General features: G+C 41.7%; 2 protein-coding genes across 2 annotated transcripts; one reads left to right on the top strand and one right to left on the bottom strand.

The window, feature by feature from the left end:
- Nucleotides 1-2,517: 2,517 nt before the first annotated feature.
- On the bottom strand, nucleotides 2,518-7,460 carry Defb108b (defensin beta 108B). Its single transcript, XM_036198514.1, is given in 3 exon segments — nucleotides 2,518-2,627; nucleotides 2,771-2,833; nucleotides 7,403-7,460. Coding segments are annotated over 3 exon segments (231 nt in total).
- Nucleotides 7,461-16,714: 9,254 nt separating this feature from the next.
- Nucleotides 16,715-22,119, top strand: Defb109b (defensin beta 109B). The gene is made up of 2 exons (XM_036198880.1): nucleotides 16,715-16,772; nucleotides 21,914-22,119. Exons 1-2 carry the CDS (start codon nucleotides 16,715-16,717, stop codon nucleotides 22,117-22,119), a joined length of 264 nt encoding a protein of 87 aa, XP_036054773.1.
- Nucleotides 22,120-22,911: the final 792 nt, after the last annotated feature.

The following is a 22,911-nucleotide window of genomic DNA, read 5'->3' as shown; positions in this document are numbered from 1 at the left end:
GTTGTTGCGTTTTGTTTCTTGAGACAGGGTCTCTCTGTGTAACAGTTCTGGCTGTCTTAGAACTCTCTTTGTAGACCAGGCTGGCCTCAAACTCACAGAGATCTGCCTGCCCCTGCCTCCCGAGTGCTGGGATTAAAGGTGTGTGCTGCCACGCCTGATCCTAGAATGTTCTTGACACTGCTGTACCTATGGGCATATCTTGCAAAAAAGAAAAAATAGAAAATACAAAAATTGGGAGTTGGGGGAAAGGAGGGGAGGGGCAGGGAGAGGAGGGGCAGGGAGGGAAGGAATAGGGAGGGGCGGAGTAGGGGGAGGAGGAGTGGTGGGTATGATTAAATACATTGTAGACATGTATGACAGCTTCAAAAGTCGACATATTAAAAGTATGGCATGCTGTGTAACAGAACTTCCTCCCCCACTGGTATTGTCCATTCTCTACTTTCTCACTCCTCACCATTCCCTGCTCCAGCTGATCCTCCAGTGATGGCTGATCCTCTCTCCTCTCATAGATTATCAGCTTCCTTAAGCTTCCACTAGTGAGTGAGAACACACTATTTACATTTCTGGGCTGGGTTGATTTCACTTCATACGTTTTCCGAATCTACCCATGTTGTCACAGATGAAAACAATGTTCAGACAGCTTTCCAAAGCTTCATGAGAGAAGAGCTCACTAGAGAGTTGCCAGTTCGGGGAAAGTGTCTATAACAGAGTAATATGGTGTTCTTCTTCCTGTGGTTGGCTTCACAGGACATTGTAATTAATCTCCAGCTCTACCCACATTCCTGACAATGGTAGGATTTTGTCCATTTTAAATGATGGGATGCTATTTTATTGCATTTGTGATCTAGATATCACATTTTCTTCATCCCTCCAAAGATAGGGAGTTAAGTGTGTTTTCTGTTTCTTTGCTAATGTGATTCGTGTTGCAGTAAACACTGGATTGCAGACAGATGGCTCCTGAAAATAGTTCTGTCCATTTGAGCCATTGCTGGACCCCACCCCATGGGTGGCTCTGCTTGTAACTCTGAGCAGCCTCCACTCTGCTCTGCTCCCTTTCCTGGTTGTACTAATTTCTATCCCCATTGGCATTGTGTGAGTCATTTTCCATCACGATCTCATTGGCTTTTGTGATTTTTTTCTCTTTTTGATAATAGCCATACCAACTGGGGTGACGGGACACTGTATGATGCACACAACTTGCGTTTTCTGGGCACTTAGAATTTTTCTATATACTTTTTGGCTATTTGTGTGTTCTCTTTTGAGAAAGGTCCATTCAAATAACTCTCCCTTTACAAAAACATCAGGTTTTCTCGCTGTATATTGAGTTCCTGGTATATTCTGGATATTACTTCCTCATCAGATAAATGGAGTGCAAATGTTTTCTCCCAGTGAGCAGTTCATCCCTTGATTCTTCTGATTGTTTTCTTTGATGCAAAGATTCTTTAGAGTTTGAGATTATTCCATTTGCATAGTTTTACATTGTTGCTTTTGCTCTTGGGGTGTGATTTAAAAAAAAAAAAAAAAAACCCACGCTGTCTACCCAACTTGTTAAATTCTCCACCATTCTCTTCTAGCAGTTTATTGTTTCCGAGCTAACACTTAGGCTGTTGGTCCATTTTCAGTGAGGGGTGGAGGCTACTTGCATCCTTGTGAGTATGTGTCATCTCTCGCTGGCACCACTCTGTGAAAGGTTATGTGTATTCCCTTTACTGAGAGGGTGACCCTTTGAAAGCTTGCATGAGAGGGAGTGCATTTTTCCTATGGGAGAAGGGTGTCGACTCAGAAAAAGGATGAGGAAGGACTGAGATGCTGGACAAAGGCAGTGGCTATGATACCGGTTTTCCTACTCCACAGGGGATATTGGGAACCAGGAGTTCACCTAGACCAGAAAAGAGGATGGAATACACTTGGAACCCAACCACAGTAGAAGATGAGGTAGAACACAAACTTTAATACTTTGTCTTTTTATTTGTATGGGTGTTTTGCCTGCACGTCTATCTGCGTACCACATGCATTCAGTGCCCACACAGGCTAGAAGATAGCATCAGACCCTCTGGAACTGGAGTTACAGACAGTTGTGACCTACTATATGGGTGCTGGGAACTGAACCTGGGTCTTCTGGAAGAGCAGCCAGCGTTCTTAACCACTGAGCCATCTCTCCCCGTGAAGGCTGCTTTTTAAAGAGTATCTTCTTGGAATGGAAAGATGGCTCAATGGTTAAGAGCACTGGCTGCTCTTTCAGAGGACCCAGGTTCAATTCCTAGCACCCACATGGCAGTTTGCAACTGTCTGTAACTCTGGTTCCAAGGAATCCAGCACCTTCTTTGGCCCATACCTGTACCTGCCACACTTGTGCATAGACATACATCTAGCCCAAACACCCATACACACAAAATAATAATTAAAAACAAAACAGCCTTCTCTATTCTGCTATTTTGATTTATTATTTATTGAGGAATGAACAAGAATTTATAATAAAATACAGAAGAGGAAAGGGGGGAGGGGGAGACAAACAGACTATGAAGGATCCAAGTGAAAGGTTGCAGCATTCTCACCTCTGTGTTGATGCCCCATGGACAGGCAGCAGGGTCGTTTATTTAAACACATCCCAATGTAAACTTCTGTTTTTTTTCCTTGTTTTTGTTTTTCAAGACAGGGTTTCTCTGGGTAGTTTTGGTGCTGGCCTCAAACTCACAGAGATCTTCCTGGCTCTGCCTCCTGAGTGCTGGGATTAAAAGCATGTACCACCACAGCCCAGCGACTTCTGTTTCAATGCAGTGTGATTGGCAAACAACATTTGGATGTTAACAGATTTCCTTGAACTTGCCCCCGACTACGCCCAGAGAGGATTATTGTAACTATTTACTTGACTTGATGAATTTTTACTTAGTACACAGACTGGGGGGAGAGGGGTCACATCTGGAAATAACTTTGTATGTATGTTCATTGTTACTTGATTTTTTTACACCAATACTTAAAAACCTGATTGTAATGATATTTGCTCTGCCCATGACCTTGGCCTATAGAGCCCGAAGGAGGCAGTGCTTCTTGCCATTGTACATGACCTCTTAAAAGGAAAGGGAGAGGGATCATGAGCCCCTTCTCCCTGCTGCCTGCTTCCTGGTGTGGATTAGCTCCCAGTCAGATCAGAGAACAACTTCAGCTGTCTACTCCATTCTGTATTTGCTAGTGTATTTCCTCACTCTAATAAATTTCCCTAGTACTCCTTAAACAGACTCCAGTAGATTTACCACATTACATGGCACCCAACATGGGGCATGAACCCATGACCCTGAGAGTAAGAATCTCATGCTCTACCAACTGAGAGAAGGGACCATATGACCCCTCTTTTTCAAAAAAAGAGGAGAGAGATGGCTCAGTGGTTAAAAGTGCTGACTGATATTCTAGAGGACCTGGGTTCAATTCCTAGGTCATCTGGTATCCAATTACATCAGGAAGCAGGAACCAGGAAGGGAAACCTTGTGAACCCTCTCTTGTTGCAGGCCTCAGGAATATATCATAAGAATTCAGCTGGTTATAGCAAAGTCACTACGTGGAAGGATCAAGAAATTCCTCAGAGGAAGCCAAATTCCAAGGAGCTTTTGGTGTTACTTGGCTTGTTATATATCAGCTGTCTTCTGTTATGAAAATCATGTGTGCCTTCAAAGTTTTCCCAATTGATTTTTCCCTAAGAAGGGCTAATAGTGTGGACTGATCACTCTCTTCACATACACATTCAAGGTATTTGGAGAACAGCCTCAGGAAAGGCTTTCTATGGAATCAGGTATCTCCCTTAGCCACGTTCAAGGACTAACAGTAATAACAGTCCACATGCAAGTCTCCTGATTCAAGGTAAATTCCACAAGGAGACACCACCTAGGTCAGGTGGAACTTAAATAAAAGCTTTACACAATTTAGCTTGGACCCTCCCTTCTTTACAGCCTTACTAACTTTATAGACCTCTAACTTCTTACCTAACCACTTCTAGAATATTTAGATAACCTTCTGCGCTGACAACTATGCTCAGCCTGAACCCCAGTTCAAGCCTCCCTGTAATTATAATCATTGGCAGCATCCAGGCAGGTCCATCCCCAGATGGAGGAAAGTACCTTATCAGATATAAGTCTGTTCTTAGAGAGTACAGAGTTAAGTATACAGACTACCCATTTGAGAAGGCCTGGCAGATGTGCCAATTAAGCTTAACTTCCTCCTTTTCCAAATCTTACCTCTAGTTCCAGATCTCCCTTTAACTATTACCAGAGGCATCTAGCTGTGCATAGGTTGCCTAGTGACCAAGCACACTTTCCCCCACCCTGCAGAAAAACAGCAGATAGCTTGGACAGATAGGAGCCACAGGAAAAAAGAAGGCAGTTTTATTTTCTCCCACTGACCTAGCAACTTACAGATTCTTAATATTTTCTACCAATCATGTTTAAAACTATAGTTGAGCATATAAGATCCCTCTTCTTAGATATTATCTGAATTTAGCCTTTAGTTAATTCATTTCCACATTGGTCACTTCCCTTTGGGGTTGCAAATGATAATTAATGGTTATTGCCCCTCTATGTGATTCTTATCACCCCTCTGTTTGACCCTGGAAGCCTGGCTTTGCACTGCCAAGGAAATACTCCTTGTAAGTGTATATACACCAGGACCTCCAGGGCACAGGGACGGAGAAGAGAAAAGAGAATGGAAGAACTAGATGGGTAAAAACTTGGGAGGAACAAACTGAGAAGGGGAAGAACTAGATTGAAGGGCTAGAAGAGAGTACTAGAGGAATGAGATAGAAGATGAGGAAGAGCCAGATGGGGAAGAACAAGATGAGAAAGGAGATGAGAGAGAAGGAGATGGGAGAGGAGCTGATATGGGAAAGAACTAGATGGATGAGAACCTAGAAGGGACAGAACTAGATGAAGAAATTAAGATAGAACCTAGAGGGGACAATGGATAAATGTAAAGAGAAATTGGGCAAGAAATGAGCTAAAAATGAGAGCAGAGTATATATAAGCTTATATAGAGAGGACCGACACAGAATAATAAAGTGTATTTACTAAGGAATTTCGTGTACATAGATTCATTTCTTTTCTTTCAAGATTAATTATCAGCTGGTTGTAGATTCTTCCCAGACCCTGGGAGGGGACTCTCGAGGGGCTGGACCCCCATAGTCCCTGATACTCTCTCTTCTCTTTCTACCATGGCTGTGTCCTTATCTGACATCACTCTCTGGTGATGAATTGCTCAAGGGCAGAAATCTCAGAACACTCGGTGCACCCAAGAGCCAGGCTCGAACCCTGGCACACAGGGGGAATTCAAGAAATGGCCGTGGAACAATAGCTTGAGTCGCTCATGTTTCCATTCTGTAGCAAATAGGTGAAGGAATTTGCCGTCACCCTCAGTTCACACGCTTTACGCTGCTTTGTACAGCTAAAGATATCAAACATTAAGTCCTTAAGTTACAAAACTTCGCATGTGACATGTCATGTGGACTCCTAAGAATTGACGTGACATTGGGTGCTTTTGTAAAATGAACTTCTTGGCTACTAAACCTTGTCCATTTCACAGTGTGGACCCCTGTCATTTCTATCTAGCTCAGAACAGAGCCACAGATCCTCCTGCCAAAGCACTGATGGAGGAGGAAACGGGACCGAGGGGAAAGGATTAGATCATCTAGGGACCCAGTGATGGAGGTATGAGGACAGAGTTGCAACTTATGTCCCCAGCCTTTTCTATTTCCCATCTGTTTTCTCTCTCTTCCTCTCTCCTAACCTGACCTCCCAAAGCTGCAGTTGGACTGCAGATATCTACCTAAGGTCCATGGGAGACGACCCACCTTCCTACGGCTTCTTTAACTAATCATTTCTCATTTCCATTTTGGTGAGAAGAAATGGCCTTTCCTCTGTTCGTTTTGTGACATCACACATCCTGTATTTTGTTTGAATGGCAATGAGAAGGTGAGTAAGGGGGCTGGTGAGGACTTAGTTCAGTTACCAGAGTACTTGCCTAGCTAGCATGAGGGTTTGACCCAAAGCACCACAGGCGAGAGGCAGTGCATGCCTGGAATTCCAGCACTTGGGAGGTGGAAGCAGAAGGATCAGCAACTCAAGGTCAGCCCTGATTATGTAGCCAGTTTAAGGGCTACAAGAAACCCTAAAAGCATATTCCTAAAAAGTCATATTCCTAAAAGCAAACCAGACCAAACCAAACCAAAATGACAAACCCACCAACACACACACACACACACACACACACACACACACACACACACACACAGAGGTTTTCCAAATTTCAAGGTTTTTTGGAGACAGAATCTCATGTAGCAACCAAAATTGAGTGGTGTATGACTTTCTGTGAATCAGAGGTCACCGTATGATTTTGCTCTTTGTGTGCCTGCTTAACAGCAGGGGGTCAGTGCATAGTAAATATCTACAGTGCTAAACTGGTTTTTGATTTCCGTTTTCTTCCCACTTTCATCTTTGCCTTTTCCATTTTGTATTTCCTGAATCTGAATTGTGATCTAAGCCATCCCTCCCTCCCCCAGGATGGAGCACTGTGAACTAGCTAGCTGTAAGCAGTCTTTAATTGCACGTATTAAGAAACTTGATTTATCAAGATAATCATACCTCCATGACATTTCTGCTGGACACTTTTAACAGTGTCTCTTTGCACATATAAAGCACGCAGCCAAAGTAAGCGAGATGAAAGATCACTTTCTGACTCTACCCCATCCATCCCTGAAGGTCCGGCAGGCATCAGAGAAGAAGAGACTGGATTCCTTCTGTTGTAAAGCAATGTGTTGCTTAGTATCTCTTGCTCTATGACTTTAGGAAGGAGATTTTTCTAATTTGCTTTCATTGGCAGGTTAAAGCCAGGAGCCTGTACATATTACTCCAAGCAAAGTGCCGCTTTACTTATGGTTCAAGCTGAACGCAGGACACACTCTCTGATTTCCTTATCTCAGTTCTACTTTTACAGGGTAGGCCTTGAAAAGGAAGGGAAAACCAGGGCCGGACTGAAGCCTTCAGGCATAGGGTCAAGGCCAAGGAAGCAGGTTTTTACGGGAATGGATTAGGGATTTTGTAGGCTGCAGCAGTCTCTCAAGGTCATAACTCCCACAATCCCTTCTGCCGGGCCCTACAGCAGTAACTTTTCTGAAGAGAACAGAGAGCTCTGAAGATAAAGATTTACTAGAACCGTCCCAATTTTTTACTTATAATGGAGTAAAGAGCGGTGCAAGCTCTTGAAACACCCTTGATGTCATTTTCTCCAACCTACAGTTGTAGAGAAAAATGCATGCATCAGCTGACTACAGGCCTCTCCACCAATGGATCTTCTGGATTTCTTGTGAGAATGCCTTTTGGACCTCGGGTGAGCATTATTTTCCCTGCAGAGTTTATTTTGTTACCTGGTAGAACCTGAGTCGTGAAGAAGATAGCGGTAAAGCAGAGGATAGTGATCTTCATGGTGGAGGAAGAAAGCCTGGCCTCGCTTCCGGGAGGCAGTGAGGACCTCTACCTTTGGATGCCTTTGTCTGACAATGAGTGTCCCTCTGTGCCTCATTAGGGCTGTTTATGGATGGCAGCATTCTGTAGAGTGATCTCTATGGGAAGATTGGAGTCCTTGTTTTGTGGGTCCCTGGACTCATCAAAACTGTGCATGCAACCACATCCTTGATCAGAAAACCTTGCTAAATAGGAACATGGTCTCCAAATATTTTGGCTACAGATGAAAGTTTGTGATCAAACAACCATCTATACTAAGTTACAGTGAGTTAGGCTCTGCTGGGTGCCTGCTGGCTTACTAAGTGACTAGATATTTGACTAGTGACTATTTCTCAGAATTATTAGACTTGCTAATAATTAATCACCCACTGAATTCTTGGTTTGAACTTCCACAGTGCTTTGGTCATTGAGGACAGCTTACCATATTGCATGGATATTTGCTTCCAACGCTGTGCTGTGAACCTTTTGCTTTGAGGAAGGTGTTGAATGACATGGTCATTTAGTCTCAAGGTTTTTTTTATCATCAGTAGAACAATACCAGGTAGTAAAATGCTGCTGGGGGTGGGGAGTAGCAAGAGGCCTGGATTTGAGTTCTAAGCCTCTGGATTAGCTAGTGTCTTGAGATATGGGTTAGACAGGAAAAATGCCTTCTTTAAATACCAACACCACCTTCATAGCTCCTGAGGTCTTGATTCTGCATCAGGTGATTCCTAGTCACAGCTGTACACTAAATTAGTTGAGAAGGGTTGGTTTAAAAGACATTTAACCACATTCCAAGAAGTTTTATCATTTTAAAAATTGATCAGGAATTCTGGAGGCCAATGAGATGGCTCAGTACAGACATGCAGAGAGAGTCCTCTGTTCTGCTGAGGGATGTATATGAAGACACTCAGTTATTTTATATTTTTAATAATTTGTAACCTGTAAAAGTTAAGCAGAAAAAAAGTACATGTTGAATCTGAAACCGGGAAAGACACCCCCACACAGTACAATAATCCCAGAACAGGATGTGTGGGGTCTTTATATCTCAATAATGAAGTGTTCCTGATTCATTATTATGTGGTCAAGCAGAGGGTGAAAAGATCCATGGGACTGCCTTTACCAACAGGATGTTCTCCAGTCTGAATGGAATTAAATAGGTAAGAAAGAGGGGGAGGAGATGAAGGAGTGCAGCAAACGTCTGAAAACCAAACAGCCTGTTTCTAAATAATAGATGGATGAAATAAAGAAGAAATGTATACTGGGAATTAGTATTTTGAATGTAAATGAAATCAAAGCATACAACCCTACAGAACCTTGAGTCAGTGTGAAGAAGGGTATGTATAGTAGCCCCAGGTGCTTACTGAGTCAGTGTGAAGAGGGGTGTGTATAGCCCCAGGTGCCTACTGAGCCAGTGTGAAGAGGGGTGTGTATAGGCCCAGGTGCCTACTGAGCCAGTGTGAAGAGGGGTGTGTACAGGCCCAGGTGCCTACTGAGTCAGTGTGAAGAGGGGTGTGTACAGGCCCAGGTGCCTACTGAGTCAGTGTGAAGAGGGGTGTGTATAGCCCCAGGTGCCTACTGAGCCAGTGTGAAGAGGGGTGTGTATAGCCCCAGGTGCCTACTGAGCCAGTGTGAAGAGGGGTGTGTATAGCCCCAGGTGCCTACTGAGCCAGTGTGAAGAGGGGTGTGTACAGTCCCAAATACTTGTGTCACACAACAAGGAAGCACAGGCTGCTAGCCTAAGCTGTCCTCAAGAATACTGAGGAAAACAGTAAGCCATGTTCAGAGCAAGGAAAACAGAAGGAAACAATGAAGAAAAGAATGAGAGCTGACGGAATATGAAGCAGAGAAAGAGTGAAGCCGAAAGTTGATTCTTTTAAAAGTCCAAACAAACGATAAAACTAAATACACTGACAGGAAACCTAAAGAGGAGACTCAAATTACTAAAACCTGGAATAAAATGGAGCATAGGACTACAAACTCTGAGCAATGAGGATTCTGAGGGAAGGCTGAGGACAACAGCGGCCACACAGACACAAATGGACACATTCCTGTGATGCAAATGAATGGAAAAATATAGGTGGACCTACAAAAATAGGGTAAATAATCGTAGTCGTGGTGTTTTTGAAGCACCTGTGGAGTTTTTAAAGACATTTTAATATGTATTTTTAAACCCCAGGATGAAGCGAAAGCACAATGTTCAGGAAGAGCATCTGGAAGCATTCCGATTACACCTACAACATCTTTAGAGATGTGTGGCCCGTCTCACAACATGGAAAGGAAGCAGTTGTGTTCTCACGGGCAGGAAGCTCAGGTGTCTGGGCTCTTTGTTGACCCCCAGCCACAGCCTGCCTACACCGATGACCTTCAGTCTCCATCAGCCGCTTGAGGTTTGGACTAACTGTCGAGGCTCTAGTTTTTCTAGTTTTTCCGGATGTGAGCACCGAACACAATGTTCCCAAATCTTATCTTAACACACACAGGCTATCTTGTATTAAGGCCCCAGAAAAAGAAAGATACTCCTCTCAGGGGGAACATTCCCGAATCCCTCTAGTAACCCAGGGCAAAGCCTCACTTCTCTTTGGGTAAAGCTTATTCTTTCAGAAGATGTTGTTTTGTTTCTAAAGTACATTTTAGCTGTACAGAATAATGGTGAGAAATCCATGCAAAAATGTACTTTGCTCACATTCACTGCCCCTACTTTCCACTCCCATCACTCCAGCTCATAACAGGACTTCTTGTATCTCCAAGTCTTATCTATTAATTTAATTTATTTGTGCTTTAAATGACATTAATAGTAATAATAATAATAATAATATTAATATTATTATTATTATTATTATTGTGTGTGTGTGTGTGTGTGTGTGTGTGTGTGTGTGTATGCATGTGGGTGCCAAAGGATGTCAGATCACCTGAAGTTGGAGTTACAGGCAGTTATGAGCCATTTGATATAAGTTCTGGGAATCAAACTGGGGTCCTTTGCCAGAGTGGTAAGTACTCCTAACTGTGGAGCCCCGTCTCCACTTCTAACTTAGTTAGCCTTTAGAAGCCATGTGAAAGAACACTTGGGATCATTATCTTCCTGAGCTTGGCTTGGCTCCTCCAACACGACCATCTCAAGTTCCATCATTTGCCTTTAAATGACATGACTTCATTCTTCTTTATGGCTGGTAGTACACCATTGTCTCTCTAAATTACGTTTTCTTTATACATTCATCCGTTGATAGACATTGTACTAGTTACTTCTCTTTGCTTCGATAATACACCATAAGCAGAAGTGACTTATCTATAGACGGAAGAGTTCTGGAGACATGAAAATACATCACTGTGGGGAGGCATAGCAGCAAGCTTCACGGTAGGAGCAAGAATCTGAGTGCTCACATCTTCAATTGCAAGCACTGGGAGCAGGAGAGTGAACTGGAAGTGGCCCAAGGCTTTAAAACTCTTAAAGTTCGCTCCTCAGTGGAATATTTATTCAAGTAGGGCTATACTTCCTATCCCCTCCCCAATCAGTGCCACCAACTGGGGACAAGGTATTCAAACACCTAGGCCAAAGGGGGATTTTCTCATTCAAACCATCACAGACACCTAGGCTGGTTCCTTGGCCAGTATGAGAAGTGTAAATAGACATACATATGCAGGCGTCATCATCATATGCCGATGTTGATTCCTCTTGGCACATATCCAGGGATGCTACAGCTGGGTCATGTGGCAATTCTATTTTTGGCTTTTTGAGGACCCTCTGCTGGCATCCATCACAGCTATACTAATTTCAATTCCCAGCACTAGTCTATGAATACTCATCCCTGTCCCACCCCTGAATCCCCTCTAGTACTGCTTTGCTGTTGTGTTTGTTTTGCTGTTGGTGCCATTGTGACTGGGTTAAAAAGAACGTCAATGTAGTTTCAATTTGTATTTTCCTGATGCCTAAAGATGTTGAGTGTTTCCTCATGTCATGATTGGGCATAGACAACTATTGGGAGGCATGTCTGCTCAGTACTTTGGTCCATTTTTAGTGGTTGGATTGTTTTTCCTTCTGGTGTTAACCTTTTGGCATTCCTTATATAGTCTGGTTATTAATCTTCTGATGGATGAATTGCTGGCAAGGATTATTGCCCATCCTGCCTATTGTTTCTTTTTTTAATTGAAAATAAGTTTTAAACTATTGTTTTTTGGCAGAAGTTGGTTTTTTTCTTCCACCATGTGGGTCCTGGGGGTTGAACTCAGGTTGTCAGGCTTGGTGACAAGCACCTTTACTTGCTGAGATATCTCAACAGCCTCAAGGTTTTCTCTTGATCATGGAAATGGATTCCTTTGCTGTGCAGAAGGTTTTGAATTTGATGCAAGTCCATTTGTCAATTCCTGTTATTTCCTTACTGGTGTCCTGTTTAAAAGTATGCCTTTTCCTGGGCCAATATCACGAGTATTTATCCACACTTTTTTTTAGAAATGTCATGTGTGACATTGAGGTCTTTGAGCCACTTAAGAGTTGACTTTGTACAGGAGAGGCAAGCGTCTTGTTTGCTCTTCAGTATGTTCAGAACCTGTCTTCCCAGGTAGCTGTGTGTGACCTTGTTTATGGGTCTTCTATTTTAATATCTGTTTCATTTGTCTATATGTCCATTTGTTCAGTGTTTTGTAATTTTCTTTGCATTGATTGCTCATCTCCCTGGTTAGGTTTACTCATAAGTCCTTTTGGGGGGGGGCAGGAGGGTTAGGGGTGTGGCCATTATTGTTATATGTATTTATATTATAATTAACTTGTTTTCACATATCAGCCACAGATTCCCTCATCCTCCCTCCTCCCACCCTCTCAGCACTCCCCTCCAGTCCACCCCCCATTCCCACATCCTCCAAGGCAAGGTCTCCCCTGGGGAAGTCAGTCCAGCCTGGTAGACTCAGCAGAGGCAGAGCCAGTCCCCTCCTTCCTATACCAAGGCTGAGCAAAGTGTCCCAGCATAGGCCCTAGGCTCCAAAAAGCCAGCCCATGTACCAAGGACAGGTCCTGGTCCCACTGCCTGGGGGCCTTCCAAACAGTTCAAGCTAATCAACTGTCCCACTAATCCAGAGAGCCTGGTCCAGTTCCATGGGGGCTCCTCAGCCATTGGTTTACAGTTCATGCATTTCCACTAGTTTGGCTATTTGTCCCTGTGCTTTTTCCAATCATGGTCTCAATATCTCTCGCTCATATAATCCCTCTTCTCTCTCATTGATTGGGCTCCTGGAGCTCCACCTGGGGCTCGGCCGTGGATCTCTGCATCCTCTTCCATCAGACACTAGATGAGAGTTCTATCATGATTCTGAGATACCATCTTACACCCATCAGAATGGCTAAGATCAAAAACACTAAAAACAGCTTATGTTGGAGAGGATGTGGAGCAAGGGGAACTCTCCTCCACTGTTGGTGGGGATGCAAGCTTGTACAGCCACTGTAGCCCTTATTATTAATGTAATTGATTGTCATCTAGATTCTTTCCCAGTAAAAAAAGCTATTGGTTTGTTATCCTGCTATTTTCTGAATTATTATTTCTATTATGCTTATTTACTTATTTATCTAGGGTAAGTATCTGCATGCACATGTAGGGTTCCAGTGTGCCATAGTGATGTGTGAACGTCAGTGGACAACTTGCAGTAGTCTGTTTTCTCTTTCCACCATGTGTGACTCAAGGATTCAACTCAGGTTATGAGCTTTGGCAGGAGGCACCTTTATTTGCTAAACCATTTCACTGGCTCTTTTCCTAAGATCTTGAGGAAAACACTAGGTTATTAATTTGATCTCTCTCTGTCTTATAAACTCAAACACTCACATATATAAGCCTTCATTTTAGGAATGTTTTCACTGTATCTCACAGGTTCATGGTATTGTATTTCCATTTTCCTTTGATGTAACTTGTAACCCTCATGTGTTAAAAAATTCTGTAAGTTTCTCTTGCTCTTTATTTTTAGTTTAATTCATGATTCAATAAAGTGCAAAAAATATGGCTTTTTTTTGGGGGGGGTTGTTTGTTTAGATCTGATTCATGGTTGAAGATATGATCTGTTTTGGAAAAAAGTTCCATGAGCTGATGAAAAGAACGTGTATTCTGGAACTATTGGAGGGGATATTTTACGGATGTCTGTTAAAGTCTTTTTAATGATGTGTTTAACTTCAGGGTTTCTTTGCTATAATTTTTTGTTTGGTTATCCATCTGTTAATGAAAGAGGGCATTAAAATCACCCACTCATAGAGAAAACTCTTGTTGGTATGTAAAATAAAAATTTTAAATTTAATAATAAAAGAACGCAAAAAAAAAATCACTCACTAGTATTGTATTGAGCCTATTTCTTGATTTATGCCCAGTATATTTTTATAAAGTTGTGTAGTCTGACATCATTTGCATATATGATGTTTACATACACACACACACACACACCCCTACCTTCTTGGCCTATTCTTCTATCTACCAGTATGTGATGACTGTCTTTGTCTTTGTCTCTGATTTTTTGCCTTGAAGTCTGCTGTATTAGTTATGAATACTCTTCTTTCTGCTTTTTTTTCCTTCTGTTTACCTGGATACAATTTTCTATTCTTTCCATATTCAGTCTGAGAATATTTTGACCAGTCAGGTGAGTTTCTTACAAGCAGCAAGTTGTTGAGATTTATTTAAAAAAAAAAAAATCAAATCAACCATTTTATAACTTTTAATTATAGAATTAAAACCATTTATAATCAAAGTTATTATTAAAAGATATGTACTAGGTTCTGCTATTTTTTAAGTCTTTTTTTTTAGTTATGTCTAGCACAAATTTTAAAAGGTCTTATTAATAAAAACAAACCCGGGAGCCATATATTGGGATGAACGCTGAAAGACCAGAGAAACAGAACAAGCCACATCCAACCTCACCTCGCCAATTCCTCAGCTGATCTTGTTTCCTCAAACTGAAAACTTCTGAGTCCTCACCTGAATGGATCTCAGCTGAACTGCTGTTCAAAAGCCTAAAAGATTAAAAAGCCTCTAGTTTCTGGTCCGCACACCTTATATACCTTTCTGCTTCCTGCCATCACTTTCTGGGATTAAAGGCATGTGTCTTTCCCAAGCAAAGGCAAGAGATCTCAAGTGCTGGGATTAAAGGTGTGTGCCACCACACTGGGCTCTGTTCCTAGTGTGGCCTTGAACTCACAGAGATCCACAGGGATCTCTGCCTCCCACGTGATAGGATTAAAGGAGTGTGCCACCATTTTCTGCCCTCTATGTTTATCCAGTGGCTGTTCTGTTCTTTGACCCTAGCTAGATTAGTTTATTAGGGTACACAATATATTGGGGGACAGACACACTATCACCACATTCTTACAAGCAAGTTGTTGAGATTTATTTAAAAAATCAAATCATTTTACATCTTTTAGAGAATTAAGACCATTTATATTCAAAGTTATTATTAAGAGATATGTACTAGGTTCTGCTATTTTTTAAGTCTTTCTTCTTCTTCTTTTAGTTATGTTCATTTCTTTATCCTTCATCTTGGAGGTTTGGCGTTTTACTCAGTTACTTGTGGCCTCTGCCCAATTCTCATTTGCTTGACTAGTCTTGCAGTGATACTCTCTTGAACTCATGGTGGTGTTCATCTTATTTTTTTTTTGGGTCTAGATTTCTCCCAGCATTTTATGCGATGCTAGTCTAGTGCTTAAAATTTTCTTAGTTTGTGGGTCTTTTGGAAAGTCTTTACTTCTTGTTCAGTATCGAAGGGTGTAGTGTTTTAGCTTGGGTGTCATCTAGCAGAGACCGAAGTGCATCATTCCATGTTCTCTTGAGTTTTATAGCTTCCGGTGAGAAACTGGATTTTGGTGATGATTAGTTTGTCTTTATCTAGGACTTAGATTTTCTTCTTCGAACCTTTAAATGTTCTCCTTTGTCCTGAATTTGTTATTTTAAATATAATGTGTCCTGGAGTGATTCTTTTTTAGTCATGTCTCACTGTACTCAAAATGCTTCCTGTATCAGGATGTACATTAGAAAATATCTTGTTAGCTTTTAAAATTTTGAACAGTTATAAAAAGTTGCTATTAGGGGTTGGGAATTTAGCTCAGTGGTAGAGCGCTTGCCTAGCCAGCACAAGGCCCTGGGTCCTCAGCTCCTGGGGGGGGTGGGGGTGGTGTTGCTATTAATTATACTTCATGTGCAGGTTTTGTATGGGTATAAAAATTCCTATTTAGGTAGATTCCAAGGATTAACATGGTAAAAATAAATTTTGCTAATCACTTTTACTTAATGGCAAAGTTGTACTGGTGTCCTATAATGAGCGAAAATTCCTCTTTCTTCACACCATTTCTAATATCCAATAGGGCTAGTGTTACAGGTTTGGGTCATTTGGTCCATAATGGGATTCTTCTTTAATATTCACAATTACAATAGAGTATGATGCTGAGTGAGTTTTCTTTCCCTTTTCTTTTTAGCAGAGTTATTTACTGCCCATCTCTGGCAAAATCCCTCTTCATTCTTTTGATCTAATTTTGTGTTGCTTGCTTTCGTACCAGTTTGTAGGCATTGTTTGCGTAGTCTGGATACCAGAATTTTATTAGGTATTTTATAAAGGCTTTCTCCCCAGTATCATTTCTCCTCTTATCTTCCTAAGAATGTCTTTCACATAAGAAAAGTTAATTTTAGTGAAGTCTTAAAAAGTCAGTGTTAAATCGTAGGTCACCCAGATATTTTCCAACGTTTTCTAGGCACCACACCACTCTGTAATGTATGTACTTAGATACATAGTTCTAAACATGGGTTTCAGGTTTCGCTGTAGCACTATTTGTTGAGAAATGTATTTTTTTCCCCCCACTGAGTTAGTTACCTTCGGTTTCTGTCAAAAAAGCAACCATTTTTTTCTAAGTCTAATTCTGGGACTTTCATCTATTGATGCATTAATGTGCTATTTTGTGATACATCTTGATTATTGTGAATTTATATTACAGTAGGTATTGAAGTTAGGTATTGTTTGTTTTTTGACTTTGTTCTTCCCCTCGGTGACTGTATTGGCTATCTTGGGTCTTGGTTTTCTCACTCATCAAGTTCTTACCACATTTATGTCCTTTTGTGTGTCTGAAGATTTGGTGTGGGAGAATGAGTTATTCTCTTTTGGTTAGGCTCTGCTAGCCAAGAACAAACCACAGACCTAGGGCTATCATAAAAGCTCTGCATCTGCCATACTCCAAGACCTCAGACTCTACCAGATCTCTACATCATCACATCATGGACCTTTCAGCTATGAGATTCCATCTGCTCCTCCATACTCTCCTCTTCCTTTTGGCCCTCTTACCTCCAGGTAAGTTGATGGCTAATTATAGAGGGGAAGGTCTTCAGTTTAAACGTCTCTCTGGAAGGTCGGAAATTTCACAGGTTCAGAAACTAATATCAACAGCTCCACTAAGATTATGACAGAGTGAAATAGACATCCATTGCCACTAACCCAAATGCCAAATGCAATCACATTGTACTATATCCTTTCTTTGTGTCTATGGGTTCCTTACAAGGCATGGGGAGTTCTCTGCAAATGCCTAGATCTTCTAGGACACTGGCAGGAACATCCATGATGACATCTACTCTGTCAGAAGAGAAGGATGGAATCTCATCAGGGAGAGGGTCACAAAGATTTGAAGGGGGCAGAGGGGGCTGAGTGGGGAAGACAAACCTACCAAGCAATTATTTCCAAACAAGTGAAAAGTCAGAGTCCCTGTCAGCCAACAGGAAGTTAACGAGGGAGCTTATTGGCTTTGTGAAATGGGTCAAAATATAAACCAACAACACCCCAGGTAACACACTTTGTAAAAGTTGTTATCCATGAAAAATGCTTTGCAAAATAGACCGTGGGATGAGGAAGGGGACAACTCCAGACTAATAAGCAAAGACAACGTTGCAATGACTTAGTGTGGAATGGGTTTATATGCAGTAATTGAAAACATAAGATGGATGTGAAGAATGGCAAACGACTTCAAAAATTTAGTAGGCTGAACATGCATTATAGGGATGTTAGAAGAGATATCATGATAAATCCAAAGAATAAATTGGAAAGGAGATAACAAATACAAGAAAGGAAAAAAGATCAACAAGACAGAAAAAATATTTATTGAAAGAATAGCATACTTCATGGCAATCTGGTAATATGGATTGAGAAAAGATTAGAACACACTTAAAATAGCTACTTCACAATAAGTGTTCCCAACACTCAAAGAAAAACTAGAAGATTTATTATGAATGTGTGTAATATATCCACCTCCTCTTGTGTATTTGGGGATTTTTCTGCTGTAGTTCATTATATCAGTGATTTTACATTAATCATATTCCTACTGGGTTATCACCATTAAGATACAAATACTTGAATGTTTATCTGATCTTAAAAACAAAACTGTCTTTGCCTTTCCTGTTCCATTTTGTGGAAAACGCCTTAAAATTGTGATCTGTATTCTTGCTCTTGAAATCATCCCCCTTCGTTCTCCCTTAAGTCTATCCCCAAACATTCTCCCTAAGCCCCCAACTCTATTGAAATTGCTTTTGTCTTTACCCACTCATTTTTAAAAAAGCTTTCTCTTCCTCCCCACAGAAGACATTAATAATCACCTTGCTGTTGGCCCAACCAGCCACTTACCATTGTTAACACACTTTTCCAAAGTCAGCCCCTCCCCTCTTTATAATGTTCACCCGAATGTTCCAGAAGGGAAGCTTCACTTGATTCTCAGATGGATAGAGCTCTCATGGATAGCTCCTCCTCAGTTTCTGCCACTGCTTCCTCATCTTTTCCGGCGATTCTTCCTGGAGGGGAGCCCCAGGGCTCAGTGCCTGGTCCTCTCTTCTAGTCCACAGCCATTCACTTGTTAAAGGACTTAGCTAGTCTCCCTTGAACTTTTCTTTAGAAAAGTCTTGGAATGAACGATCCAATGGCACTCTCTATTTAGATGTTTGATTTCAAAATTAATATGTCTAAAATAGAACTCATTTTTTTTCATATTCCTCTATGAATGGTTTCTGCCACTGGAGTGCTGTGGCCACCATTCCAGGGGGACCCCTTGGATCTCCACTTATTGTCAGGGATTCTCTGTTGCTGTACCTCAAAGGGGCTCTGTTGGAGTTCCTGTCTCAGTTCATTTCGGGCACCAGGTGCCTCATACCCAGTGTGTCCTGTCTTCTGCTCTCATCAAACCTTACCAGTCTGTCTATGTGCCTGTTTGTAACTAAAGAGTGGAGTTTTTTTCCCCTCAGCCCCCATGTTCCCTTTACAGGGGTGGAGGTTGTGATCTGAGACTCTAAGTAAGGTCTTAATAGTCTCCCATTAAGACCTCAAAATGGAATAGCTCCTGCATGCCCACCACATGGAGTTGCCCTATGTATCTCTGAACAGTGGTTCTCAACCTTCCTAATGCTGCAACCCTTTAATATAGTTCATGTTGTAGTGACTCCCCCCAACCATAAAATTAGTTTTGTAGCAAGGCGGTGGTAGTGCATGCCTTTAATTCCAGCACTCAGGAGGCAGAGGCAGGCTGATCTCTGAGTTCGAGGCCAGTCTGGTCTACAAAGCCAGTTCCAGGACACAAAGAAACCCTGTATTGGGGGGGAGAGGGGGAGAAGGCCAAACAAAAACAAAACGCATTGTCCTCGACCTTCAGTTGTTTGTTTGAAATTTAGGACTCTCTTCTCATTCCTGCCAACGACAGCTGCTTCTTTCTCCTGCCAATCAAGCACACATGGAAAACATGTGCCAGTCTCTTCCCTTTAGCTGGACAAAGCTCAGTTAGCTTCCACCGAGTCCTCAGCTCCTGCCTGCAGTGAGCTCTAAACTCCAGGATCTATTTTAAAATCACTGTCCAACTGTGCTCTTTCTTAGGAAGAGAACAATTGCTTTCATAACTTTTTATACCCCAAACTGAGTAGCATTTATTTCTGCTCTTTCCAGATCTGCAAATGTTGGAGAACACTTGTTAATATGATCAATTTAGTGATATTAACACAGAATTTGAACTCAGTTCTGAAGATGGTCTACATGACATTGTTTCCTCCAAAAACATTCTTTAGTATTTTCTTTCTTGCAGATGTCTTGGTAAAACATTTCAATTTATTAAAAGATGTATTTATCTGAGGGTTTGCCTGCGTTTGTCAGAACACCATGGGCATGCAGTACCCATGGAGGCCAGAAGAGGGCACTGAATCCTCTGGAACTGGAGTTACAGATGGTTATGAGCTACTATGTGGGTGCTGGGAACCTAATCCAGGTCTTTGGGAGGAGCAGGCAATGCTTTTAATGTTGACCCACCTTTTTAGGCCCCTACTTAGTTTTTTTTCTTGGAAGGTGGAATTTCTGAGAACTCAATTCAACAATAGATAGATATTTTGACATTTCTTTTACGAGCACACTTATATTTACCTTCATTTTTGCTGGGCCCATGTTATAAATTATGTCTCAGAGTATTTGCTACCTTATATTTGGGATTTTTTTATGTTGATAATTAGTTGTCATTTATAGAGTATCTCCTAAAGGTCTGTCTTGATTGACTGGGGTTGTGTTTCTACACGACTTATTATTGAAAACCCCTGGAGATGTTGACCTCTCCATGCTTTCCTTTTGTGATTTGACACAGTTATGTCAGACTTTGGTTTTACTGCTGCCGTCTGGGTAAATAATTTAAATATGTCTCTTTCTTCACACATTCTCCTGTCACCATTATATAATTAGTCATTGACATTTTGTTTGATTTTTCAACATTTTCCATCTGTAGTTCATATGCTTCATGCTCATCTATAGTATTTTTCGTGTTGTCTATACCACCCCTGACATATGACACGCACAGAAAGCTGGTGGTCTATGACTAAGATACACTTAACCACTGAAATAGATAGTTGAGTACAAAACATGGAGAGAAAAAGCAACTCCTGCTTCCTTCCAAGTTGAACAAAACATGAAGAAATTGAAAGACCAGAATTTTAGCTTGGAGCAGTGATTCCATGAAGATGGAGAGTAGGAGATACTGGCTTCCCTCCCACTCTCACACACACAATACTTATAACAATTGTTTTAACCAAAGTATCCTGTGAGGGCTCAAGGGCCATTTAAGATGCCCAGGAGCACAGTGGAGAAAAAAAGAAAAGGAAGTATTATTCACACAGAACGGGTTTCTATGAGATTGGCATCCAAAGACTGCAAGAGAAGGCTATGAGCAAAAATGAAATGCAGACATTACCATTATTAGCCACACTCGTGGTCCTCAAGCAGCCTGCTCTGCAGAGAACACTGGGATCTTCTGCCATTGGGGTAACCGGTAACCAGTTCTCCCAGGGATATAGAAACAGGGAGATGATGCTCACCTGAGCCACCTCTACAAAGAAGTGGGCATCATTGTTTCACTCCAAGACTGGAGCTATCCACTCTCCTACCAGGATCATGGCTTTGACCATCAGTGTTGCGAACATTCCAACTGGGCCCAATACCAGAACCTGGCTCTTTTTCTTGCGGCCTATACTCACTCCTTGAATACTGAGCCATTCATACATTGAGCTTCTTCACAAGTAGACTCCATGATCTAATAGCTCTCTGCACATGCCTGTGTGTAGTCAGAAGTTTTCCCTGTGTCCCGCAGCCACTCAGACCCAAGTAAACACACAGAGGCTTATGTTAATTATGAACTGGATTGCCTCTGGCTCAAGCTTCTTACTAGCTCTTGTATCTTAAATTAACTCATTTCTATTCATCTATGTTTTGCCACATGTTCCGTGGCTTTACTGATCTGCTGGCATGTTGTTCCTTGGGTGGCAGGCTGGCCTCTCTCTCCTTTCTTTTCTTCTTCCTGTCTATCTGCTTATATTTCCTGTCTGCTTCTAAGCTACCTTACCAGAGGCCAACATAGCTTTATTTATCAACCAATCAGAGCAACACATTCACAGCATACAGAAAGACATCCCATAGCACCTCTACACCAGTTACTAAATCAGTCACCATAGTGAACTCACTCATGCACTGGATCCTAGAACCAGTGTGGCCAGTGTCAAATGTACACCAGTGGTCAAAGTCTACCTGAAATATAAATTCCATAGTCACTGTTTAAGGAGTTAACTTTCTCCTAGTGTATATCAGTATCGCAGACACCAGCTCCAACACACAGACAGCCTCACCCAATGGAAACAGTGATTCCACAATATGGACTAATAATATACAACCTCATGCTGTATAGCATTATATGTATTTATCAAAATAATAAAATAGGAATATTAGCTTAGCATAGACTAGCACCACAACTGACTACCTTGCACTGTTTTCCTATGAAACCTTGATTCTGCCCTCTCAAAATGGGGGGAGGGAAGAAGGTAAGGAAAAGTGGTAACAGTAAACATTGACACAGCTGCCATAGCGTCCTGAAGGGAGATCAAGATCAGGTCTGGCAACCACACTGGGCTAACTGCGTCCCTGTTTCTTCTCTGCAGTTAGAAGTGGCTTTGGTGCTTCGGAGAGACACTGTCTCCATCTGGAGGGCATTTGCAGACGAGACATTTGCAAAGTCATAGAAGATGAAATTGGTGCTTGCCGAAGAAAGTGGAAATGCTGCAGGATGTGGTGGATTCTCGTACCGATCCCGACACCGATTATCTTTTCAGACTACCAAGAACCCCTCAAGAGCAAGATCAAATAAAACCATGACGAACACCACCAGGAGAGTCTTGTACCCCCAAAGCAATAGAATCTTCACACTGAACACGTCCAGCTCTTTAACCAGATTCTAGTGAGCTTGCCAATAAAACTAAATACAGGTTTCAAATATGCTCAGATATCATTTCCTTATGACATTTCCAAATTTAAGCAAAATATTTAAATATGAGAAACTCCCTTTGAGCTGGAGAAATGGTTACTCTCCTGGAGAACCTGTGTTCAGTTTCCTAGCCCCCACAGGTTGGCTCATAACAATCTCTAACTCCAGTTCCAGGGCATCCAACACTTCTGACTTCACAGGTACCAGACATACATAAGTTACACATACATACATACATACAGGCTAAATACAAGTAACCATAAAATAAAAATAAGAACAATTTTTAAAATCCTGTTCCCAGGTTGGGCAGTTGTGGCACACGTCTTTAATCCCAGCACTCAGGAGGCAGAGGCAGGCGGAGCTCTGTGAATATGAGGCCAGCCTGGGCTACAGAGGGAGATCCAGGATACCTGGGACTATGCAGAGAAACCCTATCTGGAAAAACCAATACGTTGTTTTTAATTAAAAATGTTTTTCCAACTATAATCGAAACTCAATAGATTAACAACTGGCAACAATGAAGATAGAAGACATTGTTAAATCTGCACAAAAGGAACAAATTAAAAGACAGGACATGGAGGGTTTCCAGGTCAGAGAGTGGAGAGAAAGATCACTGGGGAGAGGGGAGAGGACTGGAGTAAGGCTAGGAGAAAGTGATTTGTATAATACATGAGG

Source organism: Onychomys torridus, chromosome 9, assembly GCF_903995425.1.
Source record: "Onychomys torridus chromosome 9, mOncTor1.1, whole genome shotgun sequence".
Classification (NCBI taxonomy): Eukaryota; Metazoa; Chordata; class Mammalia; order Rodentia; family Cricetidae; genus Onychomys; species Onychomys torridus.
The sequence above is the reverse complement of the archived record's forward strand: the minus strand, read 5'-3'. Positions and strand labels throughout refer to the sequence as shown.

Excerpts from the sequence above, each read along its gene's own strand:
- Defb109b (XM_036198880.1), top strand. The coding sequence starts at position 16,715 with ATGAGATTCCATCTGCTCCTCCATACTCTCCTCTTCCTTTTGGCCCTC. Across the intron at positions 16,773-21,913 it reads TTTGGCCCTCTTACCTCCAG|TTAGAAGTGGCTTTGGTGCT; the intron begins GTAAGTTGATGG and ends TCTTCTCTGCAG.